This window comes from Umbelopsis ramanniana (assembly GCF_025399195.1).
Source record: "Umbelopsis ramanniana AG unplaced genomic scaffold K450scaffold_10, whole genome shotgun sequence".
NCBI lineage: Eukaryota > Fungi > Mucoromycota > Umbelopsidomycetes > Umbelopsidales > Umbelopsidaceae > Umbelopsis > Umbelopsis ramanniana.
This window is the reverse complement of record NW_026252096.1, coordinates 90,442-107,022: the sequence shown is the minus strand read 5'-3', so window position 1 is coordinate 107,022 and position 16,581 is coordinate 90,442. Positions and strand designations below refer to the sequence as shown.

The 16,581-nt window shown below is 43.7% G+C and overlaps 10 protein-coding genes across 10 annotated transcripts; 5 read left to right on the top strand and 5 right to left on the bottom strand.

Moving 5' to 3' along the window:
* Window positions 1-83: 83 nt before the first annotated feature.
* K450DRAFT_228052 (uncharacterized protein) lies at window positions 84-2,047 on the top strand. The gene is made up of 8 exons (XM_051586851.1): window positions 84-251; window positions 318-393; window positions 486-719; window positions 793-904; window positions 988-1,199; window positions 1,266-1,409; window positions 1,492-1,834; window positions 1,917-2,047. Exons 1-8 carry the CDS (start codon window positions 98-100, stop codon window positions 1,992-1,994), a joined length of 1,353 nt encoding a protein of 450 aa, XP_051447249.1. The 5' UTR covers window positions 84-97; the 3' UTR covers window positions 1,995-2,047.
* Window positions 2,048-2,285: 238 nt separating this feature from the next.
* K450DRAFT_228050 (uncharacterized protein) lies at window positions 2,286-2,964 on the bottom strand. The gene is made up of 3 exons (XM_051586850.1): window positions 2,839-2,964; window positions 2,606-2,755; window positions 2,286-2,513 (listed from the first exon to the last, which is right to left on the bottom strand). Exons 1-3 carry the CDS (start codon window positions 2,911-2,913, stop codon window positions 2,472-2,474), a joined length of 267 nt encoding a protein of 88 aa, XP_051447248.1. The 5' UTR covers window positions 2,914-2,964; the 3' UTR covers window positions 2,286-2,471.
* Window positions 2,965-3,040: 76 nt separating this feature from the next.
* On the top strand, window positions 3,041-5,171 carry K450DRAFT_228047 (uncharacterized protein). The gene is made up of 3 exons (XM_051586849.1): window positions 3,041-3,327; window positions 3,422-3,545; window positions 3,626-5,171. The coding sequence occupies exons 1-3, from the start codon at window positions 3,061-3,063 to the stop codon at window positions 5,005-5,007; spliced, it is 1,773 nt and encodes a 590-aa protein (XP_051447247.1). The 5' UTR covers window positions 3,041-3,060; the 3' UTR covers window positions 5,008-5,171.
* Window positions 5,168-6,506, top strand: K450DRAFT_228044 (uncharacterized protein). The gene is made up of 5 exons (XM_051586848.1): window positions 5,168-5,431; window positions 5,504-5,629; window positions 5,756-6,211; window positions 6,276-6,392; window positions 6,481-6,506. Exons 1-3 carry the CDS (start codon window positions 5,225-5,227, stop codon window positions 6,095-6,097), a joined length of 675 nt encoding a protein of 224 aa, XP_051447246.1. The 5' UTR covers window positions 5,168-5,224; the 3' UTR covers window positions 6,098-6,211; window positions 6,276-6,392; window positions 6,481-6,506.
* Window positions 6,207-7,042, bottom strand: K450DRAFT_228043 (uncharacterized protein). The gene is made up of 2 exons (XM_051586847.1): window positions 6,652-7,042; window positions 6,207-6,547 (listed from the first exon to the last, which is right to left on the bottom strand). Exons 1-2 carry the CDS (start codon window positions 6,666-6,668, stop codon window positions 6,316-6,318), a joined length of 249 nt encoding a protein of 82 aa, XP_051447245.1. The 5' UTR covers window positions 6,669-7,042; the 3' UTR covers window positions 6,207-6,315.
* On the top strand, window positions 6,640-10,758 carry K450DRAFT_228038 (uncharacterized protein). Its single transcript, XM_051586846.1, has 12 exons — window positions 6,640-7,042; window positions 7,129-7,252; window positions 7,329-7,402; window positions 7,477-7,575; window positions 7,639-7,795; window positions 7,868-8,013; window positions 8,111-8,418; window positions 8,496-9,026; window positions 9,102-9,194; window positions 9,281-9,744; window positions 9,823-10,238; window positions 10,334-10,758. The coding sequence occupies exons 1-12, from the start codon at window positions 6,827-6,829 to the stop codon at window positions 10,679-10,681; spliced, it is 2,976 nt and encodes a 991-aa protein (XP_051447244.1). The 5' UTR covers window positions 6,640-6,826; the 3' UTR covers window positions 10,682-10,758.
* Window positions 10,759-10,944: 186 nt separating this feature from the next.
* K450DRAFT_269361 (uncharacterized protein) lies at window positions 10,945-12,135 on the top strand (the record flags this gene model as incomplete). Its single annotated transcript, XM_051592922.1, has 1 exon — window positions 10,945-12,135. The coding sequence occupies one exon, from the start codon at window positions 10,945-10,947 to the stop codon at window positions 12,133-12,135; it is 1,191 nt and encodes a 396-aa protein (XP_051447243.1).
* A 485-nt stretch (window positions 12,136-12,620) lies between these two features.
* K450DRAFT_228031 (uncharacterized protein) lies at window positions 12,621-15,355 on the bottom strand. Its single transcript, XM_051586845.1, has 5 exons — window positions 15,007-15,355; window positions 14,443-14,924; window positions 14,190-14,328; window positions 13,824-14,119; window positions 12,621-13,742 (listed from the first exon to the last, which is right to left on the bottom strand). Exons 1-5 carry the CDS (start codon window positions 15,139-15,141, stop codon window positions 12,719-12,721), a joined length of 2,076 nt encoding a protein of 691 aa, XP_051447242.1. The 5' UTR covers window positions 15,142-15,355; the 3' UTR covers window positions 12,621-12,718.
* Window positions 15,356-15,442: 87 nt separating this feature from the next.
* K450DRAFT_228029 (uncharacterized protein) lies at window positions 15,443-16,030 on the bottom strand. Its single transcript, XM_051586844.1, has one exon. It carries the CDS (start codon window positions 15,727-15,729, stop codon window positions 15,541-15,543), a length of 189 nt encoding a protein of 62 aa, XP_051447241.1. The 5' UTR covers window positions 15,730-16,030; the 3' UTR covers window positions 15,443-15,540.
* Window positions 15,573-16,568, bottom strand: K450DRAFT_228028 (uncharacterized protein). The gene has a single exon (XM_051586843.1). The coding sequence runs from the start codon at window positions 16,232-16,234 to the stop codon at window positions 16,034-16,036; it is 201 nt and encodes a 66-aa protein (XP_051447240.1). The 5' UTR covers window positions 16,235-16,568; the 3' UTR covers window positions 15,573-16,033.
* Between the last annotated feature and the right edge of the window lie 13 nt (window positions 16,569-16,581).

Here is a 16,581-nt window from a genome sequence, read left to right as displayed (position 1 = left end):
GTTCGGAGTCAGAATATAACGACCCAACAAAGCACCTTTAAAAGGAAACATCGGTCTACTGGTCTTTTATCTTCTCCTTTCCATAACCCTTGATCGAATGTCAGATAGCAAGCCGCCGCATAGGACGTCGTCTTATGCACGGCTAAAGGCAAAATTAATTAGAAATCCCTCCGATATCGGCCACAAAAAGGATTGGAAACGTCCAGACACGCCAGAAGCTATCGTTCGACATGCCTTACACGGCGGAGCTCGTAAGACCGATAACCTTTCTTGATTGTTCGTTACAACGACGAATGTTAATGGCAGATCAATTATAGGGGCATTCCTTTTGGCGTACGGAGTACGAGCTGGCGTCAATTTCTGTTTGTACCTGTTGCGTGTAGCGCGGAAAAGGTAAATGATCGATTAACGCAGAAACCCCCAGCACCGGATCATCCCGTATTGCCTGCAAATCCAAAATTGACAATCACCAACGATACTTTCAGAGCTCCTCTAGCCAACATTCTCCATGCGTCGTTCCAAAGCTTGGATGCTTTGCGCTTCGGCGCCATGTTTGGCTCTTTTTCGTTGCTCTGGAAACTGATCAACAACGGTATGCGGCACTATCGTGGTAAAGAAGACCGCTTTAACGGTATGGTTGCAGGATCCATCGCTGGCTTAAGTATTCTATTTGAGAAGAAAGAGCGCAGAGTTGACATTGCACAGCAGTTCTTTGTCAGGCAAGTGCCGAAACCGAGATTCCAAGTCATTGTCTCTCGCTGAAATGTAACTGATCCTTTATTCCTCGTGTAGAGCTTTGCAAGCTCTTTATAATGCCGGCAAGGAGAGAGACATTGTCAACTTTAAGAATGGCGATGCTTTATTGTTTGCTCTCACGTCAGCTCAAGTCCTTTATGCTTATACTGTAAGGAATTTTTGGCTGCCAAATTGCTTGGTAACAAAGTGGTATGGTATATCACCTTACTAACGCTACATGGACTAATTTAGATGCAGCCACAAACTTTACCGCCAGACTTCTATAGCTTTATGCTTAAAGCTGCTCGCGTTCCGAAAGATCTGCTAGAATTGAATAATCTAAACGTTCGTGGAGTTCCACTTGATACACTAGCTGTCGTTGATGCAGTGCAGAAATTCAGACCCACTGCCCATGCCCTCAAAATCGCCCAAACTATACCACCATATCCTCCTGTCCTTCCATGGTAGGTTTATTTCTCAAAAACCATACTCGTACATTATCCCCTTACAAAATTCTGTCCAAAAACTAGTGAATGCATTCACCCTTGGGTCGACGGCTGCAATAAGACAGCTATTGAGCGCTTTTCAAAGGTCTTCAAAAGCATGTTGCCTGTATACGGCACTTTACATTTTGTACCGATGTTGCTGCTGAGAACTGAGCACTTGAAGAGAGAGTAAGTCGATTTTGCAGATGTGACGGTTTGGAAAATGGCGACTTTTGAAGCGTCTTATATTGATTTCATTTGTCTTATGTAGTCCGGTAAAGCTGCTGTCTAAAACAACGGTTGCTACAATGAAATCCGGTGCTTTCTTGGCTAGTTTTGTTATGCTCTACCAGTATCAGATCTGTGGACATCGTAATCTTGTGAAGGCAGGATTGACTACCTTCAATAGTAAATACTTGTACTGGCTTGCAGGATTTATTTGCTCATATATTAGTATCTTCTTCGAAGACAAAAGAAGACGAACCGAACTGGCTTTATATGTCTTACCAAAAGCCCTCAAGAGCTTTTATGAAATATGTTATCAACGTAAATGGATTATCCGAATCAAGCACTTTGAGGTCGCTATGGCCTCATTCGCTATGGGTGTCATTATGGTAAGTTTCTTACTGATCCAATCCTACTGATCCGATATCAATGGTCACCATGTCTAACGGCGACCATTCTCTACTATAATAGTCTTTCTATCAAGATGAACCAGATGTCCTATCTGGATTTGTTCGCAAAGTAATGTATCAATTCTTCCAGAAAAATTAGAAACATAACGGCAATAAAAAAAAAAATTACAAGTCTTGTCCGTAGGACTTGACAAACTCCAGGACTGCTGTTTAGCGTACTTCAGAGAGTAAATTTTGATGTAAATCAATCAATAACGAAATATATGCACCTCATTCATGCGAGCTACGCAAGGGAGGATAGGGAAGGGTAGGTCATACCTGGAGGTTGTAGTCCGTTGGACTTTACAACTAATTTTTAGGAGCGCAGTGACTAAAACTATCACATACATTGTGCATAAGTGTTTTGAAACCATAAGAGCGAGATACAAAATTGTTCAAAGGGTGTATAAGATAATATTTAATTCACTACATTGTTTTTAACCTTTGATAGCTTTCCTACGTCAATACAACTTCATGGCTTGTATGGAGGATCCGGTCATGAGATGTATGGACCCGGAAAAGCAAAATTACAAATCACTAAATATTGGCTTTATAACTTCAACGGAAGGCATGCAATCTATGAATTGTGTTGAGTCCATTCCTCCGGAGTGTATGATTTCTATTTCAAAAGAGTTTATCAAAAGAAAACCATTAGTTATACGACTTCAATTAGCGTAAACGCTGACTAAGACACGACAAAGGTTAACATACTTGAGAGAAGGCGTGCACTTTACTAATCTCGTCCTTGAGAGTGTCATTGACAAGGCGATGTCTTGCTAATGTACGCTTGTCCTTGAAAAGCGATGAAACAATAACGACTTCAAACATTTGGCCGCATCCTCCAGAGTTATCGACAACTTCCTGTATGTCCGACAAAGAAAAATAAGCTATTGAATTTGTGCTCGCGTTGATCGACAAGGTCAAGCATTCTTGCGTCAACATACCACATGGTCTGCTTGCAAGCGCTCCTTGATCACCTGTTGCAGTGACTCAACAGTAACTCCTGATTCGTTGGCCATTAGTTGAAGTGGTAGAACCAAAAAAAAGTAATATACTGTGGCACCTTCCCCCCAAACCCAATGACCGTCCCAGAAAATCTCACAAAAATGATGTCGGCACTGGAAATTCCATATTGCCTTTCTTTTAACTTTACCCAACTTATATCAATGAACAAACTCAAAAACACCTTATTAAGGTCAAATAAAACTGCACAGCAACCTCTTTCGAAACTTTTAGAGGAAGATGATAACGCAGTAAAGCAGTCTTCTCCCGCCGTCCCACAGTTGAAGCTGTCAGCCTTGGCGGAGCATGAGCGACTTCAGTATTTCTCATGGTGGAAGGATCTTGACCCTTTCAATATTGGGGTACTAGATAACAAAACTATACTGAGATTTCTACAAGGGTGTCATATCACCGACGAGGTTCTAGAGAAGGTAAGCTGACATATATTGTTTGATCTCAAGTTTGATTGAACGAGTGCCTCCCAGCTTTGCAACTGTACTGATGCGCGATGACGGCATCTGCTAGATATTACGTTTATTCGATACTGCTACCGATGGCTTGAAGGAAGAGCAATTTTATGCTATGCTTAGACTGATTGCTCATGCTCAGAATGGTCGCAGGGTCACTCCTGAGCTGGTTCACCTTGGAGGTAAGTTGGCTTATTCATATCACTTGACTCCACCTATTTACAAGAAGCATATGTTTACCTGGGATTTACATCGCGCATAGCACCTGTTCCGCGGTTTGACGTTCACACCATCGATGCTCTTATTAAAAAGCCGCAGCAATCTTCGGCTGTGCCATCTAATGACAATCAACCATGGCCTACCACCGGAATGAATCACCATCAGCCAATTCCAAATAACTCGGACCCTGCCTGGTGGGCTCAGCAGCAGCAACAACAACAGCAAGCCCAGCAACAACAAACCACTCCGCAAGAACCGTATATCCCACCGCCAAGAATGGAGCGTTCAAACGCTCCTGGCCCGTTACCCTCCTTGCCAAACTCTGGCGGGTTTCCCCAACAGCATATCGGCTCCCGACCTTTATCACAGTATGGATACAATGGTTATGTTAACCCGGCCGCGTCGCCGAATAGCGTATCGCCTCCCCAACCTCCGTTTACCAACGGCTCAGATGGCGGTGCTTTGACGGGCTATATACCCTCAAAACGGTTTTCGGCTATGATGACGCCGTCCGATGTAAATTTTCTCGCATTTAATCCTCCGTCTGATGGCTCTATGCAGCAGCAGCAACAACAACCTTTCGGTAGTCTGTCCTCTTCGGCGTCGGGATGGGTAGATACGCAAATGTCTTGGCAGGCTACTCCAACCCCACAGGATGGGCAACCTTCTTGGCATGCCAACGTAGGTGACCGTCGGTCATGGGTGCCGGAGCTACCGCAATATAATCAGCAGCCTCTTTGGGTCAATCCTGAACCACCCACCATGCTGCAGTTGGATATCGAAAATAAACTCCCTCCATCTACCGGTAATCAAGCTGGAAAGACGGTTTATTCTCATGGAAGGTCGCGGTCTGTGCCTCATGCGTCCACGAACTCGCCTCTCTTGACCGAGCTAAACGAGCCACTCATGATGAGTAAACCACACACAGCATCAGAATTAGACGATATGCAAGACATGGACAGTCCCTTTTCTGGCTCTTCTGTATCCAGGTCTCAGTCAAGACCACCCGTTACGCAAAGAGCTTCTATGGACCCTGACTCGTTCCAAAAGCTGTTAACCAAGATCGATCGTGGAGAATCACTGCTTCTTACTAAAGGACTTGATTTTGACTCGGGAAAATCTTTAAACCCATTTAGACGAAGTGCTACCATCTCACACAGCTCCAGGCGCAGAGTTTATTCAAATGATGAAGACTCTGACTCCGAAGGCCCGTTTGCTGATCAAGGTCAATCAAGTCCTGTTCAGCGTAATTCTAGAGTTCGCTCCGAAAGTCTTTTGAAGGCTTTTGACGATGTTATTCCTGATAATCTCAGTTTCATTCACCCTAATGCGCAACGCAACCAGTATAACCTGTCGCCACCTCCTATACCCAGTCAATTAACTAAACCTAACAGTCTCAAATACGCACGTAATCGAACGGGATGAAGTTTAATTGTATTATTCTTCCCATCATAACCCGTAATCGTTGTAAACATTCCTTCACTACCCTTCCCAATCTTTCAAAAAAAAAAAAAAATACACAATAAACCAAAATGTATTGCTTTGATTTCAGCATTTACCGTTCCAACCCAGAATCTCGGAGAACCAAAATTAATGTTAAAGAATTGTCAACCAGCTCTATTCATCTACTTGCCAAATCGACATGACCAACGTTAGTAGCAACCCGGGACATTTCTTCCAGACCGATGCTGAGTTAGAGAAGCAGAAGGAAAAGGAGAAAAAATACAATTATACCGCCGGTAACGCCGTCAAGACACCCTCCAAGGTCCTGGCCTTGAAAGTATCTCAGGGACGAAAATACTGCTATATCGCGGAATCCGCATTTACAGCAAGGAAAATCAATCTCGAGGTACCTCTTGTCACATCGACTTGATCGGCTGTACCGCATCGAGATCTGACCACTAATGTCACACCATTATAGACCGGAAATGCAGTCAAGATCTTTAAAGGTCACGATGGTCCTGCCACGTCGATCGCACTGTCGCCAGATGAGCAGACATTGTTCACAGGTTCTTGGGACAAGACCGTCAAGCAATGGGATGTCAAGGTATGTTAAGTGTGGGTGGTTGGGTCAATAAAAACAATTTAAAGTATGGGTTACTGTATCGACAACCTTAAATGGACGTCATTGTGTACGGACATGTCGTTTTACTTACTCTTGCTTATATTGCAGACTGGAGAGTGCGTGAAGACATTCATTGGCCATACAGACTTTGTCAAGTCTATCCTGCTTGTTGGCAAATTCTTATTTTCAGGTTCTGCTGACGCACACATCCGACAATGGGACATTACAACTGGAGAGTGTGTCCGTGATCTGAAGGGACATACTCGATCTGTAGAATGCTTGGCCATATCCGAAGATGGCACAAAATTATTCTCTGCTTCATCAGATCGCACAATCCGAAAGTGGAATGTCGAATCCGGCCAAGCTGAGAAGGTATACGAAGGGCACGAAACTAATGTCTTTGCTCTGACCGTGTGGGATGAGGAATTGTGGACAGGTACGGCTTTTTAATCAGGAAGGAAGGAGATATAAACCGTGTTCAATTTGAGCATGATCATTGACGCGTATTCTTGATTCGTGACATTAGCCTCAGCAGACAAGACAGCCAAGCGATGGAATATACTGGCAAGTATTGGAATTTATACCACATCAGCATCGCGTCCTATTAACAATGCCTCCACTTTTCTAGACTGGCGAAAGCGATACTACCTTAGAGCATCAAGACACTGTCAAATGTCTGGCAATTGCTGGAAACTATATTTGTACAGGTTGCAGTGATGATAATATAACAGTCTGGGACATTGCCGTAAGTGTGAGCCCATTGCACGGTTGAAATATCGTCCATTATAGCCCGACTCAAATTTTCTTTTCTTTTCTTCACTTGCTGCCACCAGTCTGCAAAAAAGCTGTGCAATATAGAAGGTCATTTCGATGAAGTGAGCTGCATGGATATTGTAGGCTCTACGTTATATACTGGTTCTTTAGATTGTTCAGTACGATCATGGTCCATGACAGGTATGGTTCACCATCAAATATCTCAATATCGGTTGACAGTTTTTACTTACAACGATTTCTGCAGCATCGGCCATCGCGGAGTACGCTGATGCCTCAAAAAAGAAGAAGAAGGAAGCGGATGTTTCTCTAGACGATTTATTAACGGAGGAAGAAGAGCGCGAACTGGCGGAATTGAACGCGTTCATGGATTAAAACAGGCTGCAATAAAATAAGAACGCCGCGTCAATGAGCATAAAATTTTGGGTATTTTTCACAGTCCAGAGGTGGTTTCGCGAATTTTTGTCTGTCTGCCTTCTTTTTTACCCTATCCTTCACTGTACCTCTCGCACTTGCATGTCACGCCCACGTAGCCATTCCAATCGAGTATCGTCTGCTCGGTCAATGGACAAACGAGAGTCAAGGTCTCCTGGCATTCTCCTGACTGAGCGCCAGGTCAATAAGGTACCACATTCGTTGCATACTCACCACTCACGTCCCCTTTTTCTCCGCATAGTGCTAATGCATTTATCACTATCGCTGACACCCAGATCACGAGCAAAATTGCAAACATCCGCCATAGTTCATTATCATCGCCATTAGCTGCTTCATCTCCAGATATTCTAACGACAATAGAACCGCCTCTTACTGCACCACCCACCATTCCAGAACAAAGTAACCATCGCTCTTCATTTGCATATGCATGTATTATACAAGCCCTGTATCTAAGACGCACGATTCTATATTGCAGTTCATTCAATACAAGAAGATAGGTTTTATGCCAAAGCACCCTTGAACACTAGAATACAGCCAGCCGTCAGCATGGTAGGTACATCAGCTTCAACAACCGCCAACCTTACAAGATCACTAAACATGTTGCGTATGACCTATGTATTCAGCGAGCGGATATGTCAGATAACTTTGTGCCTGAAATAGGATCCTTACCTTTACACCTTCAAGAATATTCAATGATTGAAGATCTCTTGTACATAATGATGGTACGGTATGCTTATAGTGATCAGCATGCATAAGTAGGTGTTCTAACCGTTGTCTTCGCTCAGGGCATCGACGGAAAATACCTGCAAATCATTCAACCTGGAGATGCTGAATCAGATGACAATGGAATGGATGAATCGGCTCCTTCAAAGGCGCCCACTACCGATAATGGGACGGATATCTCTTGGGATGATGTTGCATACTCGCTGGACGAAACATTGGGTACGATATGATTTCAAGGGGATCTGTCAAATATATTCCCGTAGCTGTATTGACTTTTCCATCCTCGTGCAGATCCGAGCATACGGCAGCTTGTAGAGAAACTTCTCCCCATCGCCACTTATTATATGTCTGTTGATGCCTTTGTTGAATTACATTCTCGCTTTGAATTCGGTACCGTCAGTCATGCACTCTGCTCTGCCATTCGATCTCTTTTAAAGGTAAGAAAAAAAAAGCGCTTTTCACATGAAAAGTCCCTCACTACCATCGACTTGTTCGTTCTTCGAGGCTGACACACTGTTTGTTGCTGCTCAATAGGAGTACTTGATTTTAATAGCACAGCTAGAACATCAATTCCGATCAGCTCCAACCTTTACCCTCCAGAAACTCTGGTTTTATGTTCAGCCTACTTTACAAACAATGCATACACTACACACATTGGCAAATAGCATAAGAGCGGCCGGTATTCAGCGAAAATCCAGTGACGATGACGAAAATGATTTTGAAGCTGTATTGGAAGGTCTAAAGGGGATTGAAGCAGATAAGAACGACATTCAAGTATCAGATCATCGGAAAGGTGGCGCTCTCCTCACTATGCTTGCAGAGAGATTGGTTGGTATGAGCGGGTAAGACAATATAACGTTATTTATTTGGCTAAACAAATGTATGGCATTCTTATGGTATCATGTATTTTTGTCTGTAGTGATCCCAAGAACAAGAAATTATACAGCTATTTACTTTCTCAAGCGTCACTGCCGTACCTCGAGATCCTATATGCTTGGATCCATAGAGGTGAAATTCAGGATCCATATAATGAATTCATGGTGCAAGAAAAGAAAAACGTGAGAAAAGAAAACTTGAAAGAGGATTTCAACGACGCTTATTGGGAAATGCGATATACCATTCGAGAAGTTGCAGTACCCAGTTTTCTTGAGCCGCTCAAACACAAGATCCTGGTTGCTGGAAAGTACTTGAACGTTGTCCGGGAATGTGGCATCACCATTTTAGGACCCCAGGATACTAATCAGGATGAAGTTGATCCGCAATCTGAAGAGTTGCCCACACCACCGCCTCAACCAAGAGACGTCTCCGCTGATACCCAAAGCAATGAAGGAAACAAGGAGAATGTTCCCTTCAGCACTGAGCGCAGTTCTGAATTTGGTCAAAAACCCTCGCCCAGCGTTGATGGCATTTCCATGCGCGGCGATATCCTTATGGCTGTAGATGGTGGCCGGTGAGATGCGGGAAAATTACCCTTTCTATTGACTCGTCAGCTACTAATGCAAATCCTGTTATGTCTTGCATTTAGATTTGTCCAAGACTTGGAGGCTGCTTATAAATATGCTAATCGAACATTATTGGACCTATTGCTCAAAGATCAGCAACTTCTGGCACGACTTCGGTACGTTTTTTTTTATATGAAACAAAACCAAATTTCAGTCTTGATTTTTCAATTATATCGTTTTCCAACGCTAACCTGTTTAACAGATCTCTCAAACGATACTTTTTCTTGGATCAATCTGATTTCCTTGCACCTTTCCTGGATGTAGCAAAGGAAGAACTGAGAAAACCTACCAAAGACATTGTCATTACCCGTCTCCAGTCGCTTCTCGATTTGACTTTGAGAAATCCTTCATCTGTGGCTGTATATGATCCTTACAAGGAGGATGTCAAGGTTGGGATGAGCTCTCTCAAGATGGTTGATCAGTTATTAAGAATTATCAACGTTGCTGGCCTGGACGGATCCGCTGCTCAACTTGCCGCTGGCGGCAAAGACGGACGATGGATAGGAAATGCGACAGCTGGACTACGTGATAGCTTACAGACCATTGGCGACTTAGCAACGAGCTTATATGGCCTCCACGGCACTCAGTCTGAGAAACTTTACAGCGACGGTGGCTCGACAGCTAGTAGCGTTGTTGGATCCAGTAGTTCACGAGAAGTCCTCAATGGTATGGTGCATAAGCTGTTAACAAAAAAAAGATCAAGGTTCAATTGCTAAACTAACATATCCACCGCTTTCACATTAGGCTTCAATGCACTCACTTTGGATTACACTGTAACCTTCCCTCTCTCCCTCATTATCTCCCGAAAAGCACTGACAAAGTATCAGCTCATTTTCCGACACCACTTGTACTTACGACATACTGAAAGTTTACTCAGTGAGGCATGGACTGAGCACAAAATGCCACTGTGGAAGCGACCCTCCAAGCATAGCGATATCAACGGTTGGAAATACCGAATATTTGCTTTGCGAAATCGCATGACGGTGTTTGTCCAGCAGTTTTCTTACTATATCACCAATGAAATCTTGGAACCCAATCATAATCAACTCAAAGATACCCTTTCAAAGGTTTCTACCGTGGATCAAGTATTGCAAATACATTCTGATTTCTTGGACAGCTGTCTAAAGGAATGTATGCTGACCAACTCCAAGCTGTTACGGGTAAGCATGACTGGCATGTCAGTTTTTTCGAGTCTCCAAAAAAAAGAAAAAAATGGGATCAATTAACCTTTCGAAAAATTCCTATTATATTGTAGATATACAGCAAACTGATGACCACTTGTGTCCTCTTCGCAAATTATACTGACAAATTCACTCATGCACTCACGGTACTTGAAAAGCAATACAGCTCTGAAAAGTTCGGTGTAAGCTCTGGCAAATTTGGCAACACCAGTGGCATTACGTTGGAAAGCCAAAGCCGATCACTCCACAAGATTGAAGAAAACTTTAGTTATCATATGAAGTTGCTGATTGATGCACTCAATTACTACTCGGCTACAGAAACACTCCAATTCCTTTGTCTTGTCGTCAGGCTTGACTACAATTCATATTATGGCAAAGACCAGAATAAGGAACGCAGTCGGTATGAAGGGGAACGGCTATGATGGTAGTCTTTATTTTATTTTATGAAAATGATATATATATAAAAATAAGAAGTCCTCAATAAACTGGATATATACACATATTTGGATACCAATATCAGTGTTTGCTTAATTTATTTGGGAGATTGAGCAGTAGTAGGAATGAGCGAAGAATGGAGGGCTTAATTTTGGGGGAGCTCATTGCCTTGACTATGATAAAAAAATTATTAGCCTACACTCCGCCTTTCCTCCCCTTTCACTCACTCCAACTCTTGCCTTTGCTTTGAATGTCTGTCGTTGTCCATTCGCAACCGGATGATCTCGACGTGCAGTCGACTGTGCTAGACATCTATTCCAACCGTTCCACCCCCAAGGGGGTGTTTTTACCCGAGCTATTGGAGCAGATCTTTGAACACGTAGCGTTAGAGAACAGCTTGCATGCATGCATGCTCGTCTGTAGAGACTGGCATACCTGTGCGGCGCGAGTTCTATGGCAAAAGGTGGTCTTTGAAGATACGCAAGTGAATCACTTTGAAAAATTCGAGGACTTTGCCAGCGTTTTTGCCTCGTGGACTCCTCCATTGCACACCTTCCGTCGCCTTTTACCGCTTTGTGACATGGGAGCGTTTCACAAATTCCAACATATCGACGACGAATGTACCAATTGCGACCATGACGATAGTGAAGTCCTAGCATTGCAAGCACCAAAGCTAGACCAAGATGCCGTCAGTCCCAATATCGAGTCTTATCGTCGCGGTTTGCGATATTTGTCACTCCGTAAAGTGAAAGACAACACCATCAACGAGCCACTTACCGCTGTTGCAAGATACGCTAGACAACTGACCCATATCGATATGTATATTTGCGACTACCTGGCCGATACTACCGTCATGGCGTTCATTACCCCGAATCTCACCAATATTTCGTTCGCGGGATGTCATCAAATCACCGACATAAGTATATCGCTCATAGCTCAAAGCTGTCCAAAACTGGTCCACCTCGATTTAAGAGCATGTGGTGCGGTATCTGACGTTTCTATCTCGCAAATTGCTCAGGCTTGTCCCCGGTTACGACATCTCAACGTTGGACGTATTCGAGAAGGCCGTCGCATCACTTTTGCATCGATCAAACTCATTGCAGAGCTGACAAATGTTGCTGTGCTAGGTTTAGCTGGATGCGATTTAACGGACCAATGCATTGAAGTGCTCGCTCATGCTCGTGGTAGCGGTCTGGAAAGGCTGTCTGTCAACAATTGTCATAAACTGACCAATAGGAGTATACGTAAAGTGCTGGAGCACTGTCAACGCCTGTCGGTGTTTGAAATGAAGGAATGTCATTTAATTGACGATTGGGAAGCCATTACCGAGCTCGTTCAACGGCAAGTCTTGATGACTCTCTGTGACCAGCAAAACCGAGCCTGTGTCAAATGGGCCAAATCCCAAGGTAAATCCGTCAAAGTGCGTGCTCCCATCAAGTAAAGCAACAGCCTAGATGCTCTTGCTATCCCATCCTCTCATTCACCCCCCACGAACCTGCTCGAAACCACTCTGTCTTCATATGCATGTACCATTACGCTTATATTCCCAACCAATCATTTGCAACTCTCTCCCTTTTCCATGCCATCCTTCCACACCAACTGCTATACACATGATAATTAGTCGCAAGTCGCTATAACATGCCACCAAAAAAACTACACACTTAGACAGTAATTTTTAAAAAAACCCATCCCCACTATAAACAATAATTGGTAGATAAATGTCTATCAAATATGTGAATGCAAATGCGATTTTTCAGATGCGTCCGCTTTATTACATAGAAAATGATATGGAAGGCTGTAAAAGAATATGGGCAACTTTCTTTGAATGAGGTAGGGGTTAAAACGGTGTTAAACAACACAGGTGCGGAAGAGACCAAGAAAAAGCAGACGTTTACAAGGAAACACAAAAAAAAAGGGGGGAGGAAGTAGCGACTATTGTACAAAAAGAAAAAAAGGAGTTATCAAAGGGAGAATTATGTTATGGATTATGGCGAGAAAGAGGAGGGGATATTGTACAGTATCGGTCACATTGGACGCTGTTGCTGAGCCGTCATTTGAAGCGTAGGAGACTGCAAGGCCATCTGTTGAGGACTACCTCCGGCAGAGATCATGACCGGCGACGACTGTAGTCCCAGCATGGGTGACGCGTACGTTCCAGCCGCTTGCATCTGGGCTAATTGCTGTTTTTGTTTCTGTTGCTGCTGCAACTGTTGGAGTTGTTGCTGACTGAACTGCGGTGACCCATTCAAGAGCGGTGAGTTAGCTTGCATGCCGTTCATCATGACGGGTGACGTGCCATTCACTGCTTGGTTCCGTAACGAAGCAACTTGTTGCAAAACAGAAGATGCCTGAGACGCAGCGTTTTGGGCAAGATTCATGGCATTTGGTGCACCAACTTGTTGTTGCTGCTGAGCATTGAAAGCTTGCTGCATCATGTTGTTGGGCCGATTGGGTAACTTGAGGTTCATAGCTCCATTTTGTCCATTGCCTAGTCCGTTTGATTTAAGCATATTGGCTTGCTGGATGGGCGACAGACTCAGATTTCCATTTCCGTTGGTACCGGCAGCAGCTGCTCTTTGTTGTTGCTGTTGCATTAACGCTGCAGCTTGAATCTTCTTTTGCAAAGCAGCTTGCATGTTAGCTGGTAAGTTCCCACCTGAGGCTTGTAACTGCTGTTGGAGCTGCTGTTGCATAGCTAGCTGCAAAGACGCCTTGTTGGGTGCATTCACAGCAGCAGCCATATTGGCCGCTATCATACCATTCGTCATAGCAAGAGCTTGTTGCTGTGGTGTCAATTTGGTTCTGCTATTTTGTCTTCGCAAAGGTGATGTTGGAGCACCATTAAGGGGACGAGCTGTCATGGATGGACTGGTGGCCGTAGCACTAGTAGGTCGTTGAACATTGGCTACGGGTTGCTTTGCGGCTGTGTTCAATCGGTTGGCCATCATACCTCCGGGAGGATAAGTCATAGATGGGTTAATGAACGGTATGGTTACCAAACTTCGGAGGTCCGGCTCGGTCAATAGCTGACATTGATGCCGCAATAACCTGTTTGATCAATCAAAAAAAAAATTTTTTTTGGGTGTTATTCAGACGAACGCAATGAGGCCACCATGCCATGGATCATACCTGTCTTGCATGTCATCGACATCTTCTTCATCATCAGTCATTTCATCTGAATCGTATTTAAATCGCTTTACAGCGCGCTCGTATGGATCAGACGGCTTTGTTTTACCACTGACGGACTCTACATGGTGACGGCCAAATCCAGTGCGATCTATATATATACGTCCACCACGGCCCATACGCTTGCGATAACTAGGCCGGCTGAGGCGAGCAGGTGCATTGGCCGATATAGTTTTGTTTGGTGAAACTGTGCGCAAGAATCTGGATGGTAAATATATAGGGAATCCTTGATATGGAGACTGAGTTGAAAAATGACGTTAGGTAACATGACAGATAGCATAATAGTTTTAGACGCAGCACAAAACTTACATCGGTTATATCTTCAAAGCCACTGTCTTCTTCCTTTCGCTTCTCAACTTCAGCCAGGATAGCAAGTTCAGCAGCAGATTTCTCATGTAGATCAAACCCGTCACGTTTGAGTTTGTTAAGAGGAATTTTGATAGTCGCTCTGCATGAAAAATAATTTTTTGGGGGACAGTGGGGAGTAAACAAGATGGGTGATGAGTAAGGCGTGACACACATAAGCATGAATTGCAGGAAATAATTAGATTTATCCACTAACCCAGACCCGCTTTCCGTCGACATCTTCCTTTTCTTCTTACTAAACAGTAAATCTTCATCTTCCTTGATACCAAGCTGTCGTTGCATATCCCGAAGCACACATTTCTTGTCGAAGACAGTGTGTTCTAGAGCCAAGCTCTCCTTGCGCATCTTCTCTCGACGAAGAACCATCTCGAGCAAGTTACGAGCAGTTTCCATCTCGGCCCGCAGTTTACGAAGCTTCTCGAGAGATTGTTGATCGGTACGGCGAGTTTTGCGAACCGGCTTGGTTTCACGACGACGAAAGCAGACATAGGGGTCGGCATCGTTACGAACACCTGTTTCTTCAAAACGCAAAACGGCATTGACAGGCTTGCCACCATTTTGAACTCGGCGTTCTTTCCAATGATTATATATACTCTTAGCTGCTGTTTGAAGAGGTAGCAAGGTTGGCTTTTTAAAATGGGACTCAAGTTCATCAAACGGCGGTATTTGCGATGGATCCTGTTATACCATTTTTTGGGAAATTAGAATTTTATATTACTCACGCTTATATGGAACCGTTTAAGAAAAAATGCTAACTTACCACACTTAGGAAGGGCATATTTTCGTTTGCAAGTGATTCAAATTCCCACATGACTTGCTCAAATTGATCTTCGGATATTTTAGGTGTATGGTCTTGATTGTACGCTTTCAACCACGTATCGTCATCCTCGTCCATATCATACAGACATCCAATGGCATCCTCGACCGTGGTAGAGTACTTTATAAAACTTCCAGGTTGATTGAATGGCTTCTTGTATAAAGCTTGGAATTCAGCATCATCAATTGTGATGGATGCATCTGGGGTAGGAATATATAATTGGACCGCTTCACCAGTGGTGACGGCAGCTTGGGCGGCGGAAATGGCAGCTTGAAGGTCATGCTAATTAAATGGAAAGGAAAGTAAGGGTTTCAGTAATCATGCATAAGGAGAATTGCCACATTAGGCGGTGATAGGGTTGGATTGGGGATGTTTGGGCAGGGATGTATATAGAGTATTATAAAAACTCAGCAACCACCGCAGCAGCATGCCAGACCAAGACGGACAAACCAAGAGGCTCTATGGGCCCACAAAGGCTCATGGGAAAAAAATCGTTAAACAGACAGTACTAACCTCGTCTTCCTCGTCCTTATCAACGCCAGTCTCTATCAGAGGTACTGCACGTTGAAGGTTCCCAATGTCATGGATGTCAGGGAGTTGAGACTCTTTGTAGATAGTGAGCGGGTGCTTGGGGGAAAGCTTCTTAACTCGAAATCGTGACACCATCTGTGCTGATTGATGACTACTAGGTCAATTCAGAGCACACAGAGGTAATATATAGTATGTGTCCCGCTATGCTTAGCAACTGGAACGTTGCGAATGCTAATGGGATTTAGTGCTTCTTGCTTCTGAAATGGAGCGGTAGCTTCTATTTCCTTTGCACTCAAACCGGCTTTTTTTTCTTGGCACTCAGAGGATCGTTGTACAATTGTACTATAAACTACACGCAAACACTGAAAAATTTTCCCTTCCCCCCAACCGTTGCAATCTCATACGATGACGTCGAAGTCACGTTGACTTAGAAACTCAGTTATATGGCCTCCTTTTTTAAAATGTCAGCTTGCGCAAGCCAAAAAATTTGCAGGCAACGACGACAATGGAATAAAAAAATAGTCTGAAAAATGGATGAGAGTGTTATCATACATGTCAAAAAAGTCATCATGTGGCATTTGTAAAGTTGGTATGTTAACGTTGACTGCTTCAGATGGTTGCCCACATGAGTGGATAGCATGATGTAGTTGATAAAGGCTCAGATGAAAAGAAGAGTCTTTCCAATTGATACCAGTGTATCTTCATCCACACTGTCTTGAACAGCTATTTTCATTGAATGACTTTTGGCATACTTGGGAGAACCATATGCATTAAATTGGTGCAAGTTGATGATAGGTCGTTCAGTTTGATGGGTGGTTCGATATCGTGGGTTGGAGGTCTACATTTTATAAAATGTAACAGACACTTACCATTGTACCAAAGCAACCGGTATCAGAAGCTACAAGCAACTGGCTAGTAACAATGGTTGAGGCGCCAATGCAAAAACGTTAGGAATGCAGCCGAGAAAAGAAAATGGCTTCCAGCAGG

Coding starts and splice junctions, on each gene's coding strand:
- K450DRAFT_228052 (XM_051586851.1), top strand. CDS start 98: ATGTCAGATAGCAAGCCGCCGCATAGGACGTCGTCTTATGCACGGCTA. Junction 905..987: donor AAGTCCTTTATGCTTATACT/GTAAGGAATTTT, acceptor GGACTAATTTAG/ATGCAGCCACAAACTTTACC. Junction 1,835..1,916: donor TCGCTATGGGTGTCATTATG/GTAAGTTTCTTA, acceptor CTACTATAATAG/TCTTTCTATCAAGATGAACC.
- K450DRAFT_228050 (XM_051586850.1), bottom strand. CDS start 2,913: ATGGCCAACGAATCAGGAGTTACTGTTGAGTCACTGCAACAGGTGATC. Junction 2,756..2,838: donor GCTTGCAAGCAGACCATGTG/GTATGTTGACGC, acceptor TCGGACATACAG/GAAGTTGTCGATAACTCTGG. Junction 2,514..2,605: donor AAGTGCACGCCTTCTCTCAA/GTATGTTAACCT, acceptor CTTTTGAAATAG/AAATCATACACTCCGGAGGA.
- K450DRAFT_228047 (XM_051586849.1), top strand. CDS start 3,061: ATGAACAAACTCAAAAACACCTTATTAAGGTCAAATAAAACTGCACAG. Junction 3,328..3,421: donor CCGACGAGGTTCTAGAGAAG/GTAAGCTGACAT, acceptor GGCATCTGCTAG/ATATTACGTTTATTCGATAC. Junction 3,546..3,625: donor TGAGCTGGTTCACCTTGGAG/GTAAGTTGGCTT, acceptor CATCGCGCATAG/CACCTGTTCCGCGGTTTGAC.
- K450DRAFT_228044 (XM_051586848.1), top strand. CDS start 5,225: ATGACCAACGTTAGTAGCAACCCGGGACATTTCTTCCAGACCGATGCT. Junction 5,432..5,503: donor CAAGGAAAATCAATCTCGAG/GTACCTCTTGTC, acceptor ACACCATTATAG/ACCGGAAATGCAGTCAAGAT. Junction 5,630..5,755: donor TCAAGCAATGGGATGTCAAG/GTATGTTAAGTG, acceptor CTTATATTGCAG/ACTGGAGAGTGCGTGAAGAC.
- K450DRAFT_228038 (XM_051586846.1), top strand. CDS start 6,827: ATGAGCATAAAATTTTGGGTATTTTTCACAGTCCAGAGGTGGTTTCGC. Junction 8,419..8,495: donor AGATTGGTTGGTATGAGCGG/GTAAGACAATAT, acceptor TTTTGTCTGTAG/TGATCCCAAGAACAAGAAAT. Junction 10,239..10,333: donor CCAACTCCAAGCTGTTACGG/GTAAGCATGACT, acceptor ATTATATTGTAG/ATATACAGCAAACTGATGAC.
- K450DRAFT_228031 (XM_051586845.1), bottom strand. CDS start 15,141: ATGGACGAGGATGACGATACGTGGTTGAAAGCGTACAATCAAGACCAT. Junction 14,329..14,442: donor TCGACGGAAAGCGGGTCTGG/GTTAGTGGATAA, acceptor TTTTTCATGCAG/AGCGACTATCAAAATTCCTC. Junction 13,743..13,823: donor GTCGATGACATGCAAGACAG/GTATGATCCATG, acceptor TTGATCAAACAG/GTTATTGCGGCATCAATGTC.
- K450DRAFT_228029 (XM_051586844.1), bottom strand. CDS start 15,729: ATGGTGTCACGATTTCGAGTTAAGAAGCTTTCCCCCAAGCACCCGCTC.
- K450DRAFT_228028 (XM_051586843.1), bottom strand. CDS start 16,234: ATGCTATCCACTCATGTGGGCAACCATCTGAAGCAGTCAACGTTAACA.